Below are 16,084 nucleotides of genomic sequence, written 5' to 3' on the forward strand. Positions count from 1 at the left end.
GAGGTCTTCCTGGGACAGACCCCCTCCTTGTAGCCTCTGCTGTAGCTCCTCTCCAAAGGCCCTGGATAATAGTGTCTGAGGCACATTTCCTGAACTGTTTTGCAGACGCTAAAACCACCACCAAATGGAAGAAATTAACTACCTGATGATCACCAGCAGGTAGCCTGTAGCTCCCAGACCTACTGGCGCCTAAGGATTGACCATGTTAACCCCTATGACACTGCCCTGTTACCATCAGCCAGAGAATGGTGTGGAAGTTGATCTCTCACCTTGGGACGCCCCTCCCTCACCTGGCCTTTAAAAAAGCTTTGCTGAAACCCATCAGGGAGTTCAGGCTTTTTGAGCACTTGCTGTCCTGAGCTCCTTGCTTGGCGCCCTGCAGTAAACGCTGTCCTTTCCTTTCCCCACAACCCGTCATCAGTCGATTGGCTTTACTGTGTGTCAGCAAGTGGACGCAAGTACAGTGTTGGTAACAAAGGTACGCGTTGTGTCATAGGAGCCCCCATGTACCCTTGTGCATCTAGCTGGATGCATGGACAGGCCCCCTAATCTGCAATGGGGTGTTTCTGGTGGCTTCCTGCTGCTGTGTTCTTTCAACTTGTGAATGGGTTGTGGGGTCCTCACTTCCCCCGTCTTGGGGTTCAGACACCTATCGGTCTCTCCAGCACCCTGTATGCTTTCTGAACAAGGGCTAGGTCCAGGAAGCCCCTTGAGGGTAGAGGCCTGATTTCACTGTGCTCTGGATTGAGAGCTTAACCCATTTCTTTCCCCAGAAAAAGTACCTGGTGAAATCTATCAGATCAATACATTTCACCCACTTTGGAGGGAGACCTAAGAGCCTTGGGGCCCAAGCCTTGCCCCCGTTTCCTTATCTATGAAGCCAGGGTGCTTCTGGCCTCCGCTAGAGGGGTACTGAAGAGCAGAGGAGTTATGTACAAGTGCCTCCGAAACTAGCTTCTGGGAAAGCAATTGCTGTTTTCATCGAGGCCTCCCCAGAATACAGACTCATATCCTTCCCTTCTTAAGTGTTGTCAGTCATCGTGTGAATCTCCAACGCTGCTATGTGCCTTTCTCACTAGGCTGGCCCAAGAGGAGCCCTGGGGTGGGTCTCAGGAAATGTGTTTCTAGACTGTAAAGAGAGGTATGTGTGTGTGCATGTGTGTCTGGTTTCCACAGGATATTTTTTCAAAACCATACAGCGTAGCAATGGTTTTATGTACAAAGATAAGAAAGGCTGACCCATAAGCTAATTGAATCATGCAAATAACTGCTTAGCCAGGGAAGAGATTCCTACAGGCAGGCGAGAGCCTGCTCAAGGGAGGACAGCTTTGAGGGCAATCTATTTTATAAAGTTTACTCTCACAGTGTAACTGCCTCAAGATTAATGCGAACGGTGGCCCTAGCCCTTGTTTTGCCTGGCTCAACCAACTGAAATAGTAAAACAGTTGTATTTATCAGAGACAATTTGCTGCAACTGATTAACATTAATCTGATTTCCTGTGAGTCGATTTCCTCGAGATATAGTAAACAGGCCAATTACCTGCTATCGACTTCTTTTATTACAAAGCTTTAGATATTAGCGACAGATGGACATGTAAATACATGGAGTTTCTGACAATGTGAACAAAAAACAATGTTTAATCCGGCTAAAGGATTTCTAGTTGGTCTTACATCTTATCAGTTTAGTTTTCAAAGGTATGCTAAGAGAAGTTGTGGGTTTTTTTTTTTTCCTGAAGCTCACTCTTTTTGGACAAACTTTCATCTGTTGTAAACTGGTATCTCACTGAAGTTAGGAAAGCAAATAAGTGAATGTGACAAGACTGTTTATTTAAAAATTACCAAACAAGGGACTTCCCTGGTGATCTAGTGATTAAGAATTCACCTTGCAATGCAGGGGACGCAGGTTTGATTCCCAGTCAGAGAACTAAGTGGAGAAGGAAACGGCAACCCACTCCAGTACTCTTGCCTGGAGAATCTCGTGGACGGAGGAGCCTTGGTGGGCTGCTGTTCATGGGGTCACACAGAGTCAGACATGACTGAAGCGACTTAGCATGCATGCATGCATTGGAGAAGGAAATGGCAACCCACTCCAGTATTCTTGCCTGGGGAATCCCAGGGACAGAGGAGCCTGGTAGGCTGCTATCTATGCGGTAGTACAGAGTTGGACACGTCTGAAGTGACTTAGCAGCAGCAGGGAACTAAGATCCTATACGCCATGGAGCAACTGAGCTAATGCATCACAATTTGAGAGTCCTTATGCCACACACACACACAAAAAAAGATACTGTGTGCCCCAGGACCCCATGCAGCCAAATAAATAAAAATTAATATTAAAAACTATTACTGAACAGGTCTTTGCATCCAGCAGGTGTCAGATGCATCATTAGGTCAGGAGAGAGTGAGCTACAAGAATACACACAGACCTGGGTTCCAAGCATGGCCTTTGTTGGCCTAGGCCTTTGACTTTGTGGCACCTGCTTAACTTTTATGAACTGCAGTTTCCTCACCTGTGAAACGGGGATGGTATTTTCCTTGCAGTATTCTTACAGCGTGTCAAGTGAGGACACCTCATACTGGTCTGGCAGCCGACCTAGAGCCTGCAGAGTGTGGTCAGCCACTCCAGCCTCATCTGGACTCACCTCCGAGTCCCTCTCTCACAGGTTACGCATTTACATGCTCAGGCCGGCTTCTAGGTGGGTTTTCTCCTCTGCCTGCACAGACTGACTCACGTTGTGGGGTAAGAAACTTGCATCAACATTTAATGATGAAAGCAAAAAGTTTATTCATGTTTGAAACTACATATAACTACCACGAGGAAGACTTTTTCAATCCAGGGTGTAATCCAGTTAGAAAGGAACACGAAACGTTTTTAATACATTAGAATCACCGCCACAAATTATTTTCATGACTCAATCAGTTTCAGAATCGCATACAATACAAAAAGAGAGAAAGGAGAGGGGGCCCTATTACACAGGGTGAAATATACAGTACTGAATACTGAAATCTGAATGCATCACAATTAGTCATCGCTTTTTTTTTTCTTTTTCTTTTTTGCATGGATTAGTAACAAGATGAAGAACATTCAAAATGCTTCTCAGTATTTACAACAGTTTTACTGATCCTGTGTTAATTTAAGACCCAATGTTTCCACTCTCAGTTTTTTAAAAGTTGCGAATGCAACCCTGATTTTTCTTTTAAAAGATTACAATGTACATTACATTTTATGAAGAGAAACAAAGAGTTAATTACAAGATGCAAAAAGATAAGAAAGAGACAAACTACAGCGTGAGTATTGTTCAGAGGTAGTAAGTGAGCACTCTAAGCTACAGAACATGTTGAAATTCTATTGGTTCGTATGAGTTCGCATGAGGTAATTAAGCTGTGTTTTGATTGGTGAGATGTATAAATACTCTTTTGCTACACTATATACAACACTCCAGAGAGCAGGGCCTTTGTGTGGATGCCCAGAGGACGTAGCAAACCTTGACAAGTCTGTGCAGCACCCAGCGCACACCGTAAAACCCCCAGACGGATCTCGTGGTCACCTGTATCAGCAGCAAGGATCTTCATCTCTCAGAACAATCTGGATCCATAATGTCATTACCGAGCAGACTCTGGGAACTGGTGCTTTCAGAGAGAGAAAAGATGCTACCGGTCTCTGATCTAATTATAACATAAGAAATCGAAACACAAGTGTGACGAGGAAGATTCTTAAACACAACCATCATTAACAGTTAGCCAAACAGCTCCTTTATTCCAACTCCATTAGTGATATGAAAGAAGGACAATCCAAGTCTGCGATGGAAATATGCAAGAAGTTCAATTTAGGTGAGGTGAGTCTTTGTATCTGCTTTAACGATTGAGGTTTAGCATATATGGTACTTTTTTACCCTTAAGGCCAAGTAATTGGCAAGTGAGAAACCATTCATGTAAAATATTGATAATAAATTATGATAAAATAGCTACAGGACTGTCAACAATGTTAAACCTTGGCCTAATTGGATAAAGTGCTTTTTTAACATTGTGTGTTTTTTAAGTATAAATACAAATGATTATGATTCCTTAAAAAACAGATTTACCAAGTTCTCTAATAAGACAAGGTTTTACAGTAAAGCTGTAGATGGTGGGCTACAAAAAGCGCTTTCCTTTTCCTCCTATTGCTCTGAATGCACGGATCAAGGCATGTCAGCTCAGGGAAAAGTGTTGCCGGAGATTAGTTAGAGGTATCGGAGTGCACACTTCCTGGGCCTTCAGTAGGAGAAGTCACAGAAGATGGAGTTGTTGCGTCCTGCCAGCCTCCATTAGCCTGAAAGGAGAAGCACAGTTCATCGGTGCACGTCTCCATATTAATTCTACTCCCCGACTGAAAATACCCCGATGACAACATGAGAGCAAAGACGCATTAGCAAAATGTATTTTCTAAACCCACTTTGGCAGGAGTTTGAAGCATGTGTTAAAGTGGGATTAAATGCATGTAAAACAAATCCATCCTACCAAGTAAAGACTTGGCAATAAGTCAGCACGCTGAAGGAGGGCTTCAGCTGGTCTGGAGCTGGCACCTCGCTCGGTCTTTGATTTGCTGGTAAAAATCAAGTTACTCAAAAAAAAAAAAAATCTTGTAAGAAGGGAGCGGTGGAGAAGCTCAGTGCAATGCTTTGGCAAGACCTTGAGCTCCACACAGTACAAACCTCAACCCAGCTTAATCCTCGTTCCCATAGAGAAGAAGTTCCCCCCGACCTTTTTCTAAACATGCCTGACAGCCAGATCGTATAACCCTTGGAAAATGAAGGCCAGAAATTCCTTCCAAATAGGATCGTGTAGAATGAAAATGCATGAACTGTGGAGGCGCACACACTATTCGAATCCGGATTCCAATTATCTGTAAGTGGGGCTCCTACTTGGGCTGTCGCGAGCACTCCTCACAGGCCGCCGGCCCTTCCTGCCTCAGACCTGCACCGGCAGTAACAGTGCTCAGAAACAAATTTGCCTTATGTCTCGGCCTATAGAGGCAATTGCTGAAATCAATGTCTGATCAGATTTCTGCTGTGGCAGACAGCTTGTCGCTACATATTTTTATGTCAGTCAAGAAGAGGGAGGTGCTGGACTGGTGAGCTGGGGAACACTGAGTGGAAGTGACGGGGCAGGCCTTTCTGGAGAGACGACGAGGGGATCTGGCTGACACCCAGAGCCTGCGGCACAGGCCGGCCTCCTGCCACACAGCCCCCAGACCCGGAGCCCCAGTACCAGTGGGGATGCGGGGCGGGGGGCCTCCTCCTGCCTCCCGCACATCCACCTGCCTCGCTCACATCCACCTGCAACTTGTTTCGAGAGTCCACCTAAAATGTCTTCTTTTTAGGCCCGTGCCACCAGGCTAACTAGGAACTCTGTCTAGACGCTTCACCCAGCCCTGGGCTGGGAATTTCTCCTCCTCCCAACATGTTGTTCATAGGGAACCCCTAAGTCTTCAGATTAAATGCAGGGTCCTGCATAAAAAGCACCTTTCCTCCCCGTAGGTCCACAGAGAAATGGCGAGGAGAGGGTAGAGAGAGGAACCAAACTACCTCACAGAGCTGACCAGAGTCGAAGGGAAAAGGGTTTTCCAGGCTGGAGGTGCATTCAATCCAGGTTAGGAAGATAAATAAATAAAGCTATGGCGGTCTATCTTCAAAGGCTCAGCTGTGTAGGCTGGATGCTGACAAGCACGTGTGTATGTGTGTGTGGACGCAAAGAAATCCTCTTTTCTATCTCAAAGGTAAGCTGCTCTCACCCCTCAGGTGTGAAAATCTACTTAGAAAAAGAAAAACTCTTACGCAGATACAAGTCTAAAGATATTCCATCTGAAGTAAACATCATTCCTCTTTTATCCAAATTTATAAACAACAAATGTACAATATTTTTACCCAGCGTGGCAGCTGGAGGAGAGGTTGTCAGCAAGCATTCTTTTTTTCAAAATAAATTAATCCTTACTCTGGTGGTTTGAGATTATGCACTGTATTATACAACAGCGCCTTATCAAGCCTCATCAGCGAAGATGGAATTCATGTCTGTAAAATGCTGCAGGCAATCACAGTTTCATATTTTATCATGTTGATAAGGATATCGCACATTCTCTGAAGCATTTCAAAACACTTAAATGAAAAAGGAGAAATGCAACTAAAAGGCTTTTTATATGGTTTGTTGTGGGTTATTATGAGTTATTTATAAACCCAAAAAGAAAGATTTGACATTTCCAATGTAAAAGATTTGAGTATTTAATGGTCCTTTTTTCCTTTTACAATTGAACATCCTCAATCACTTTTTAAATCATTAATATTTACTCTCAGAGCAAGCTAGGCCCTAAAAGGAGAGAATTTTATCTATTTTCTTTCTGACTCTATGTGTTGGGCAGTTCATTTCCTCCCTAGTCGGAAATTCTAGATTCTGTCTACCTCTCTACCCTGGAGACCCAGTCCCCCCTCTCGCACTCCCATCGACTGCCTTTCAGGTGCTTTGTTTGCTATTTTCCATCCATGTCAGGGTGGGAGGGGAAAGTAAGTTTTGGTCAATTGGTTACAAAAGTTTAAATTATTCCCTCCATAAGTGATAACTGAAAGGCCATTAAAAAGGCTGAGCATGTCTCCCAAGGACACTGACAATGTAGCAAGTTGCTCTTAAGAACAGGAGTCTTTGTTTAGCTTCGTGTGTCAATCTGTTTGGGGCCCTCATCCCCTTCACCTGAGCTGCGTTTGGGAATTTTTCCTACTGCTCGAGTCTATGATAAATGACGTGTTTTCACCATCTCCCTGGAACACAGCATGGCCGGTAGAAGATGGCATCTTAATGGGCTAATGCTTAAGTCTCTGTTGATGACAGAAGGCCAGCCACCCTGGGCCTCTGTGAGGACTTCTAATGGTATGAAGGTGACATCAGTGTTTAGGTTCATAAAAGTACAGTAAAGCTGTCGCCTTCCCCCACTTGCCAGAAAGATGAGAAGCCAAGTCAAATGGCCATTAATTTATTTGTCACTGTTTACCTGACACTGTTCCTACAGCCCTTCACATCTGGCTCCCCAGAGTACTCACATTAATGCTCCTCAGGGTACTCACATTTAAATTATGTGGACTGTACAGTGAGTTTCCTCCAAGGCCGTCACTGTAGCCTCCCGTCTGATTGATAACATGACGGAGGGTATCCACCTAGAAGTGAGACAAAACAAAATTCATCATCCCCAAACTATTAAAACATCATCACTTACAAAAGGAAACAATTTGAATTATGTGTGCCACGAGGGTTTAGCATCTTGAATGAGAGACAAATTTATCAATCAAATGTGACTGGCAGAATTTCAACAATTCTTTGCATATTTAAACTCATACATCTGTTTTTCATGCCAGCTAAACAATAACAGCTTCATGACAATGCAAACTTTTCATCTACACCAACCAAATGTGTGTGGCTGTGGGTAGAAACTACTTATATATACTGGCTCTCTCTCTCTCTCTCTCTCTCACACATACACACCCCTGAAATATGCATAAAAACAAGTAGTTGCTTTCCATTAAGAGGATTAGAAAAACAGCTGAACCTGGAATATACTTTAAGAACTCGGGTTTCTGTATTCTGACTTTTAAAAAATACAGAAATGAAACAGTAATACGTTTTAGAACCATACACACACTGGCACACATGATTTTTCTATTTTGTTACAGAAGTTAGATGCACCCAACCCCTCTCCATGAGCTCAAGCCAGAGCCGAATGCATTCACAAAGTGTATCAAGTTTGAATCATCCAAAGTCACTGTTCACTTGACTTCTCATTCAATTAAATGGTGGGGCAGATGGGTCACATCTGGAAGCACCCAGCACAGGCTCTGCACGATGTGCAGACCACTTCCATGGGGCGAGAGGAAGGAGTTTTGAGCCCAAACCCTACCCTGCTAGAAAGGCCCCAGCTGGGGCATTTCTCCTACCTGTGATTGCACATTGGCTCCGACTTGGGACCCTTGGTAAGAATCCCCATTCAGACTCTGCATGTTCATGAACATGTCCCCAGAATTTGGGAGGTTAAAAGAACCAGAAGAACCTGGAAAGGAAAGAGTTAAGTAGCTGAATAACAGAGAGCTACACACATAATCCTCAAAGACCCAGAGGCAGGGAAAGGAGAAGAGGTAAAGAAGGGAAAGGTTGTGTACAACATAAAGCATTTCTAGATCTAAGAGGATGGAGAATAACTGCAAGTAGTGAATTTTGCATCTAGAAAAGTCTTAGTGATGGGGAAACCCAATTATGAAACAAAGGAAGAATCAAAACAGAGAAACACCCAGCAGCTGGCTTGGAACCATCCCCTTGTTTTCATTTATCTCCAGGACTTGTCATTAAGTGAGCTCTTCACCATCATTAGCTGTCATGGTGGACAATTACCCAGAGAAGAAACATTTTTCTGAAGCTTTAAAAAAAAAAATTCCTCCAGACTTTTTATTACTTATTTTTATTTTAAAAAGGTATTTATTATTTACTTGGCCATGCCAAGCAGCATGTGGGATCTTAGTTCCCCAACCAGGGATTGACCCATGCCCCTTGGAGTGGAAGGGCAGAGTCTTAACCACTAGCCCTCCAGAAAGTCCCTGAAGCTCTTTCTTAGCCATCCACTCTGCCTAACTTTCATCAATTTCCATGTTCCATTAAAAAGAACCTGGGACTGGGGGGGGATGGAGGGAAAAAGAAGACATCAACACAAACAAAAAACCCTCCCTTTTTGAAATTTTAAAGACTATATTTAAATTATCTCCTTAGAAAAGCCCCTTGAATTGCTTCTCAAGCCCATCTGTTTGGGCTAGCTGTACGTCTTTCGTTGCTACTCAAGTTCCCTGTAATTTTAACACTTCCAATTCCATGAAAAATGCCACAAAAAGTTTGGCCAAAATGTATTGTATAAGGAGCCAAGATACTGCATCCATGTACTAACTACCATATCTCTCACAGCTAACCACGTCCTGATCAGCTAACCACGTGCTGAGCCTACCAAGTCAGCAGAGGTGCTGAGGAGATATAAGGACCGCAGACTCAAGTCTGCAGCCACATCAGGGAGAAAGCACTGTGGTACTAACCCCAGCATTCCAGCCTCATTACTCACAGCAACAGGTCAATTTCCCGCTTTTGCTATTTCACTCGTTCTTTGACAGACCACTATGGATTTTAAAAATGACACCACTATGGATTTTAAAATGACACATGGAACAATATAGCTAAAATAATCATTAGGGATAGAATGACACATGGAACAATATAGCTAAAATAATCATTAGGGATAGCACTGGGCCTCGTTGCTGAATTAAAAACCACTTCTAAGTGTGAAAGTTCCAGGTTCTATTGGTAGTGAGGGGCACTCACTATGAACAGTGGGTTTACAGGCCCTCTGGTCATCCACTCATTCACTGATTCCAGGAAGAAGCCTGCATTTTAATAGAATCTTTATGAATCCACTGTATCCTCAGTATGGCTCTTGTGTGCTGGCCTGTGAGGTGGGGCTGTGTGGCCTCAGGCTTTCTGAGCCGAGGAGGGAGTGAGCACCCATACGCACCAGAATTCGGCGTGGTGGGAGAGTTGGTCTGGTTGTTCTGCACAGCTGCGGCCACTGCGTGCGCGGCTGTCACGGCTGTCTTTGCGGCATAGAGGTTGGCTTCTTCCTGAAACTTGCCGATATTCTTCTTGTACCTGATTCGTTTGTTGCCAAACCAGTTGGATACCTATAAATCACAGGGACGTGAGTAAGGGGAAGCGAGGGTCAAAGGAGGAAACAAGCAAAAATCAAATTTCTGCTACTAACTGTAGGACCCCCGGGGGAGACCTTGGGAGACACTTGATTCTAGCCTGTGATCACATCTCGGGGATAAAGAAGAATGGTGCTGAGGCTCACTCACTCTTTTGGCAAACCTCTCAACACTCTTGGAATAAGACCATTTCTTGGAGTTACTAAAATGGCTGGAAGTGTTGTTCATCAAAAATATTCAGTTGGTATATACCAATTCATATATAAATGATTAGTCCTCCCCCCATCCCCAAAGGAGCTGAAAAATGAAAGGAAACGTTTGTTAAGGTAGGTAAACAATAAGAAACACTTGTGAAAGAATGACTTGTTCTTTTGGGGTCTGGAATAATTTTGGCAGCTGTACAGTAGAATCATGCTGAAAAGAGTAACATCAATTAATAATGGATGAAAAACCCCTTTGTCTCCCGCCTTAGAAGATACTGTACGTCTGCCAAGATGGCTGCTCAAGTTCTGCCAGTTAACATGTGAGAAGGTCACAACATGAAAACTCAAGCAATTCAATAAGGTCAAATGCAAATACAGAATCAGCAGCTGATTTCATCAGGTGGAATATATTTATTTCTTTTGCAAACTACTTATGATGTCAACCAGCACAAATGGAAGAGATTTCTTAGGAGGATCTTGGCAACAGGCAGATTTCATCACATTTCACTGACAACAAAACTCTGGCCCAAGATGCACTGCTTCTAGTTACATTGAGTGTTCAGGTACCTGGGAGCTGAGCTATATAAAGAAGAAGCTAAAACCCACACAGCAATGTATGAATAGGTACCCACTTTGCTATGTAAAAGGCTCTGACCTCTCTCTTGTTAAAGTAACAGTTTAAAAATACTTTTTAATAATTTTTTAATCATCTTTCAAAGGCGCATGCTGCAGTGGTATCAGACGGCGTGAGTCACAGTTTCATCCTGAATAGCTATTTAGGGACCCTGAGAAAAGGATAAGCAGTGAGTGATATGAACCCTCCAACCCAATTTCTACCAGTGGGCACGCTGGTTAACCATCTCTGCCAAGCCTTTAATTGCTTTGGAAATAGATCTCTCATTCTTCAAGCCATGGTGCTCATCCTTCCAGGGAAAGCTAGAGAGCCCTGGCAAGGGAGCCACATGAGGAAGACAATGTTGGCCTGCTGCTGCCCACATGCAGTCCCATCCTGGGGGGGTCACTGTGAGCACATATGCACGTGTACACACGCCAGCACATTCGCTGAAGACCTGTGTAGTTACCATGAGTACAGGTTCAGACAGAAACAAGCCAAAACTCGTCAGGAAGCAAATATGCTGCAGATCAGGCCTTCCTAGCCATTTCTGTTCCACTGTCGTCTCCCTCACCCGCAAGGAAGGATTATGTGTCCCTTCTTTCCTTCATTTCAAACAGTGGTGGTAATAGTAACTATTCAACAAGCATCTCCTTTGCACCAAGCATTACACATGGCCTTTTGCACACATTTTCTCAAGTAGCATCTTAACAATCTCAAGGGCTAGGTGGTTGATTGTCATCACACAGGCCTCACACCTGTTCCAAATCTAATGACCTTCTCTCTCTCAACTTGTTTTACCACTCAGCAGCATCTGACACTTGTAATTATCACTTGTGACATTATGCTTCTGCTTCTCCTTCCCTGACACACTATGGTGTGTGTGTGTGTGTGCGCGCGCGTGTGCACATACACACTTTCTCCAAGACTCAAGCTCTTAGCTCTCTTCTTTCTCCTTAAGCAATCTTATCTCTATTAACAATTTCAACTATGGTCTCTGTGAACCAGACTTCCACCTCTATCCCTAACTTCTATGAAGAATTTCAGTTGGTTTTTAGGACATTTTCCTATAAATGTTCTGCCACAAGCTGCAGCTCAACAGATCTCGAATGGAGCTTGGGTGTTCTTCAGACCTGCGCCTCCTCCTCTATTTCCTGTTTGTGTCGTGGCATCCTCACCACCAGCAAAGTGGTACTCACTTCGAATCTGACTCCACTGTAGGCAGCTCCAATGGTTACACAGTTCTTTACTCAGAACTAAGATCTTCCCTTCCAATTCCACGTACTGGCCTTAGTTCCAGTATCTAGGCTGTCACAATATCAGGCTCTCAAACAGACCTGAGGGACCCAACTCCACTCTGCCTTCTTTCAGCCCCATATGCTTGGGGCAGGTACTTGGGACAATAGTGTAGGGCGTGCTGCTGGGTGGCAGTTAGGTGGGTACACAGGTGATGAGGGCCTGGGCCAGGCGGAACAGGAGCTATGGAAAGGGCAGAGGTCATGGAAGACAAATAGGCAGGATTTGGCCACTGACTCACAGTGGAGGCCAGGGGAGAGGAAGAGGGAAGACGTGATGCTAACCTGGAGCCCAGGCCTCCAGGAGGACGGACGCAGATGCTCTGGGAGGGATTTTTGCACTAGGAGAAGGCAGCCTCAGTGACTATGAGATTCATTCCCATACCAGAATTATGTCTCTAAAAATAAAGGTTCTGAATTAAGATTGAAAATAACCCTAGTGGTATTCATTCTGGTTATGCTTGTTAAAGCAAGTTCTCATAGCCCTTACTTTCACAAGCCTACCCTACCTTTCACAAGCACGACCTCAGCTTAGAAGGCAGACCTAGAGAGCTGCCACACAAAAACTCCCTTCAATATACAACATCACTCTAGCTTGTCTGATTAAGACTGTCAGGCCTTTGAAAGAGTTAAATATTGAATATATAGTGGAAACGGAGATATTCCTGGCTGAGAGGGAATTTGGCATTTCTTAAGCATAATTAATGAAAATTCCCGAACTCTGAATTTAGCAACAAAGGCCCATTTTAGAATTCTCTTCTTCTAAACAATTCTCTGTTGGATTCCATACTTTGTAGTTAATATTACCTTGACAATCAGAGAAGCTATAATACATTAATGAAACCTAGCCAGGAAAATCAGATTACAGCTTTATTAACAGTTTCATAATTGAGGAATCTCCATACCATTGAAGGTCTCATCTCCAGATATGTAAGAATCCTGTGTTTATGCATACCCCTGGACCAATCAAACAACAGTCATCACTAATAAAGGTTTATTTAATTCTCATAGTAAAATTTTAATATCACCAGCAGCCTGGGGAAGCTTTAGCAAGTGGATTTGCTTGACATCAGATCGTTTCTATTCTGCTAGTCCCAATACTTCTTAATCTTTAATATCAAGGCAATTAAAATTAATGGCCACTCATCCGAAGCTACTGTGGGCAGTGTTTCCTTGACATCAATTGTTTGATGGGATTACCTAGAGGTTAAACTAACAAGCAAGGTTTAATTGGAAGCAATGAAAGAAGCAGTGATCATATGTTATGTTTAACCTGCATAACCACATCTAAATGAATATCTAAAAATGTTAAACTATTTCTCAAATTAAAATATGCACGTCACATTCTGATATCACATATTTGGGTATTGCAGCTATCAGCTATTAAGACCACACTGCTGCAACTGGGATCAGTGTAATTAATGTAGAAATCAACACCTAAATTCAGGAGTTCTTTTTCACCTTTTAAAAACAGATGGATACAATTAGTTGCAAAAGTCAGCCAGTAGGAAGCACCAAAAGCTACAGAGCACATGCAGTCCCCTCTTACATGGGGCTCACAGTGGAGTCAGGCTGCACACATGTGCTCGAAGGAGAGCAGAGCTTACTCTGTCTTTGAGCTGGAATGGTCTGTACTTTGGTCCCAGAATAGAAACACGGGCAGGAAACTGGTGGAGAGAAAAGGAATATTTTGTCCCGTGCTTCTCTTTTGAGCCGCATATCTGGGATTCATGACTCTGGACTGTGCAGAAGGCAAAGGGCTGGGCAAGAATTTTAAGATCAATTAAATATGAGAATAAAAACACAAGTACTCTCCTCCTCCTACTGATGTTCATCACTACCAGCTCCCAGGCTGAATGCCTTTGGCAATCAGGGGAATGAGTAGTGAGCATTTTTCAGAGTGTTTATTTTCTAGAGCCCTTCTGCAAGGCCAAGAAGTGACTGGAAAAGCTTCTGTTCCCTCTCATTTACTATAGCCATGCATTCCCCTGACTCTATTCACCTGCAGACTGCCAACTGCCTTTAAAAAGTAAAATGTTTTCCTTTTGAAAAAATGTTTTATCTAAGTACAGTTGGTTTAGTGTTAATTTCTGCTGAACAGCAAAGTGATTCAGTTATATATTTGTGTGTGTACTAAGGTGCTTCAGTCGTGTCTGACTCTGCGACCCATGGACTGTAGCCCACCAGGCTCCTCTGTCCAGGGGATTCTCCAGGCAAGAATACTGGAGTGGGTTGGTGTGCCCTCCTCCAGGGGATCTTCCTGACTGAGGGATCGAACTGGAGTCTCTTATGTCTACCTGCATTGGCAGGCGGGTTCTTTACCACTAGCGCCACCTGGGAAGCCATATATGTATTTGTTCATATTCATTTCTATCATGGTTTATCACAGAATACTGAATACACTTCCCTGTACTATAGAGTAGGACCTTGTTGTTTATATATACTAGTTTGCATCTTCTAAACCCAAACTCTCAATCCTTCTTTCCCCAATCCTTCCTCCCCCTTGACAACCACAAGCCTGTTCTCTTCATCTCTGAGTATGTTTCTGTTTCTTAGATATGTTCATTTGTGTCATATTTTAGATTTCACATATAAGTGATATCATATGGCATTTGTCTTTGACTTACTTCGCTTAGTAGGATTATCTCTAGACCCATCCATGTTCCTGCATATGGCATTATTTCATTCTTTCTTATAGCTGAGTAATATTTCACACACACACACCACGTCTTCTTTATCCATTCATCTGTTAATGGGCATCTAGTTTGTTTCCATGTCTTAGCTATTGTAAATAGTGATGCCATAAACCTAAGGGTGCATGTATCTTTTTGAATTACAGCTTTGTCTGGGTATATGCCTAGAAAAGGGATTGCTAGATCATATGGTAACTCTATTTTTAGTTTTTTGAGGAACCTCAATACTGTTTTCCATAGTGGCTACACCAATTTACATCCCCACCAATGGTGTAAAAGGATTCTTTTTTTCCACACCTTCTCCAACATCTGTTATTTATAAGCTTTTTAATCATGGTCATTCTGAGCAGTGTGAGGTGGTACCTCTTTATAGTTTTGATTTGCATGTCTCTAATAATTAGAAACAATGAGCCTACTTTCATGTGCCTATTGGCCATCTGTATGTCTTCTTTGGAGAAATGTCTATTTAGGTCTTTTGCCCATTTTTAATTGGGTTCTTTTTTTGGTTATGAGTTGTATGAGTTGTTTGTATATTTTGGAAATTAAGCCTTTGTTGGTCATATCATACACTAAAAAGGAAACACTAGAAAGGGACTGTAAGCAAACAATCCCTTTTAAATCATACCAAAAAATATTTAGGAGTAAACCTGACAAAGGAGGTAAAAGATTTATATGCTAAGAATCACAAACATTAATAAAAGAAACTGACGATGACTCAAAGATGGAAAGATATCCCACGCTCTTGGACTGGAAGAATTAATATGGTTAAAATGGCCGAACTACCCAAACAATCTATACATTTAATGTGATTCCTATCAAATTACCCATGACATTTTTCACAGAACTAGAACAAATAATTTGAAATCTTACATGGTACGATAAAAGGCACAGAATTGCCAAAGCAATTCACAGAAAAAAGAACATAGCAGGAGACATAACCTTCTCAGACTTCAGATAATACTACAAAGCTACGGTAATCAAAACAGCATGGTACTGGCGCAAAAACAGACATACGGATCAATGAAACAGAACAGAAAGCCCAGAAATAAACCCACACACCTATGGACAATTAATCTTTGACAAAGGATGCAAGAACTCATAATGGGGAGAAGACAGTCTCTTCAGCAAATGTTGTTGGGAAAGTTGGACAGCCACATGTAAATCAATGAAATCAGAACACATCCTTACATCAGACACAAAAAGAAACTCAAAATGGCTTGAAAATTTAAATATAAGACATGATACCATCAGACTCCTAGAAGAGAACATAGGCAAAACATTCTCTGGCATAAATTGTACCAATATTTTCTTAGGTCAGTCTCCTAGGGCAATATAAAGAAAAGCAAAAAATAAACAAATGGGATTTAATCAAACTTATAAGCTTTTGTACAGCAAAGGAAACCATAAATAAAAAGACAACCTATGAACTGGAAAAAATTAAAATGTTTTTAAATGTGGAATCTAAAAAGACAAACTCAGAGAAACAGAGTAGAGTGGAAGTTACCAGGGATTGATTATAGCTAATAATACT

The 16,084-nt window shown here is 42.5% G+C and overlaps 1 protein-coding gene across 3 annotated transcripts in view; it reads right to left on the reverse strand.

The window, feature by feature from the left end:
- Positions 1 to 2,757: 2,757 nt before the first annotated feature.
- Positions 2,758 to 16,084, reverse strand: part of PBX3 (PBX homeobox 3) — a 224,512-nt gene continuing 211,185 nt past the window's right edge. For 2 of the 3 annotated variants that reach the window (XM_069582424.1, XM_069582425.1), the window contains exons 6-9: positions 9,560 to 9,725; positions 7,950 to 8,062; positions 7,086 to 7,175; positions 2,758 to 4,306 (exon numbers count right to left, since the gene is read on the reverse strand). In XM_069582424.1, the coding sequence (XP_069438525.1) occupies positions 4,214 to 4,306; positions 7,086 to 7,175; positions 7,950 to 8,062; positions 9,560 to 9,725 (462 nt within the window). In that variant the 3' untranslated portion in view covers positions 2,758 to 4,213. The remainder of the gene's footprint in view (positions 4,307 to 7,085; positions 7,176 to 7,949; positions 8,063 to 9,559; positions 9,726 to 16,084) is intronic. The other variant, XM_069582426.1, reaches the window with a different exon arrangement.

Source organism: Ovis canadensis, chromosome 3 (assembly GCF_042477335.2).
Source record: "Ovis canadensis isolate MfBH-ARS-UI-01 breed Bighorn chromosome 3, ARS-UI_OviCan_v2, whole genome shotgun sequence".
NCBI lineage: Eukaryota > Metazoa > Chordata > Mammalia > Artiodactyla > Bovidae > Ovis > Ovis canadensis.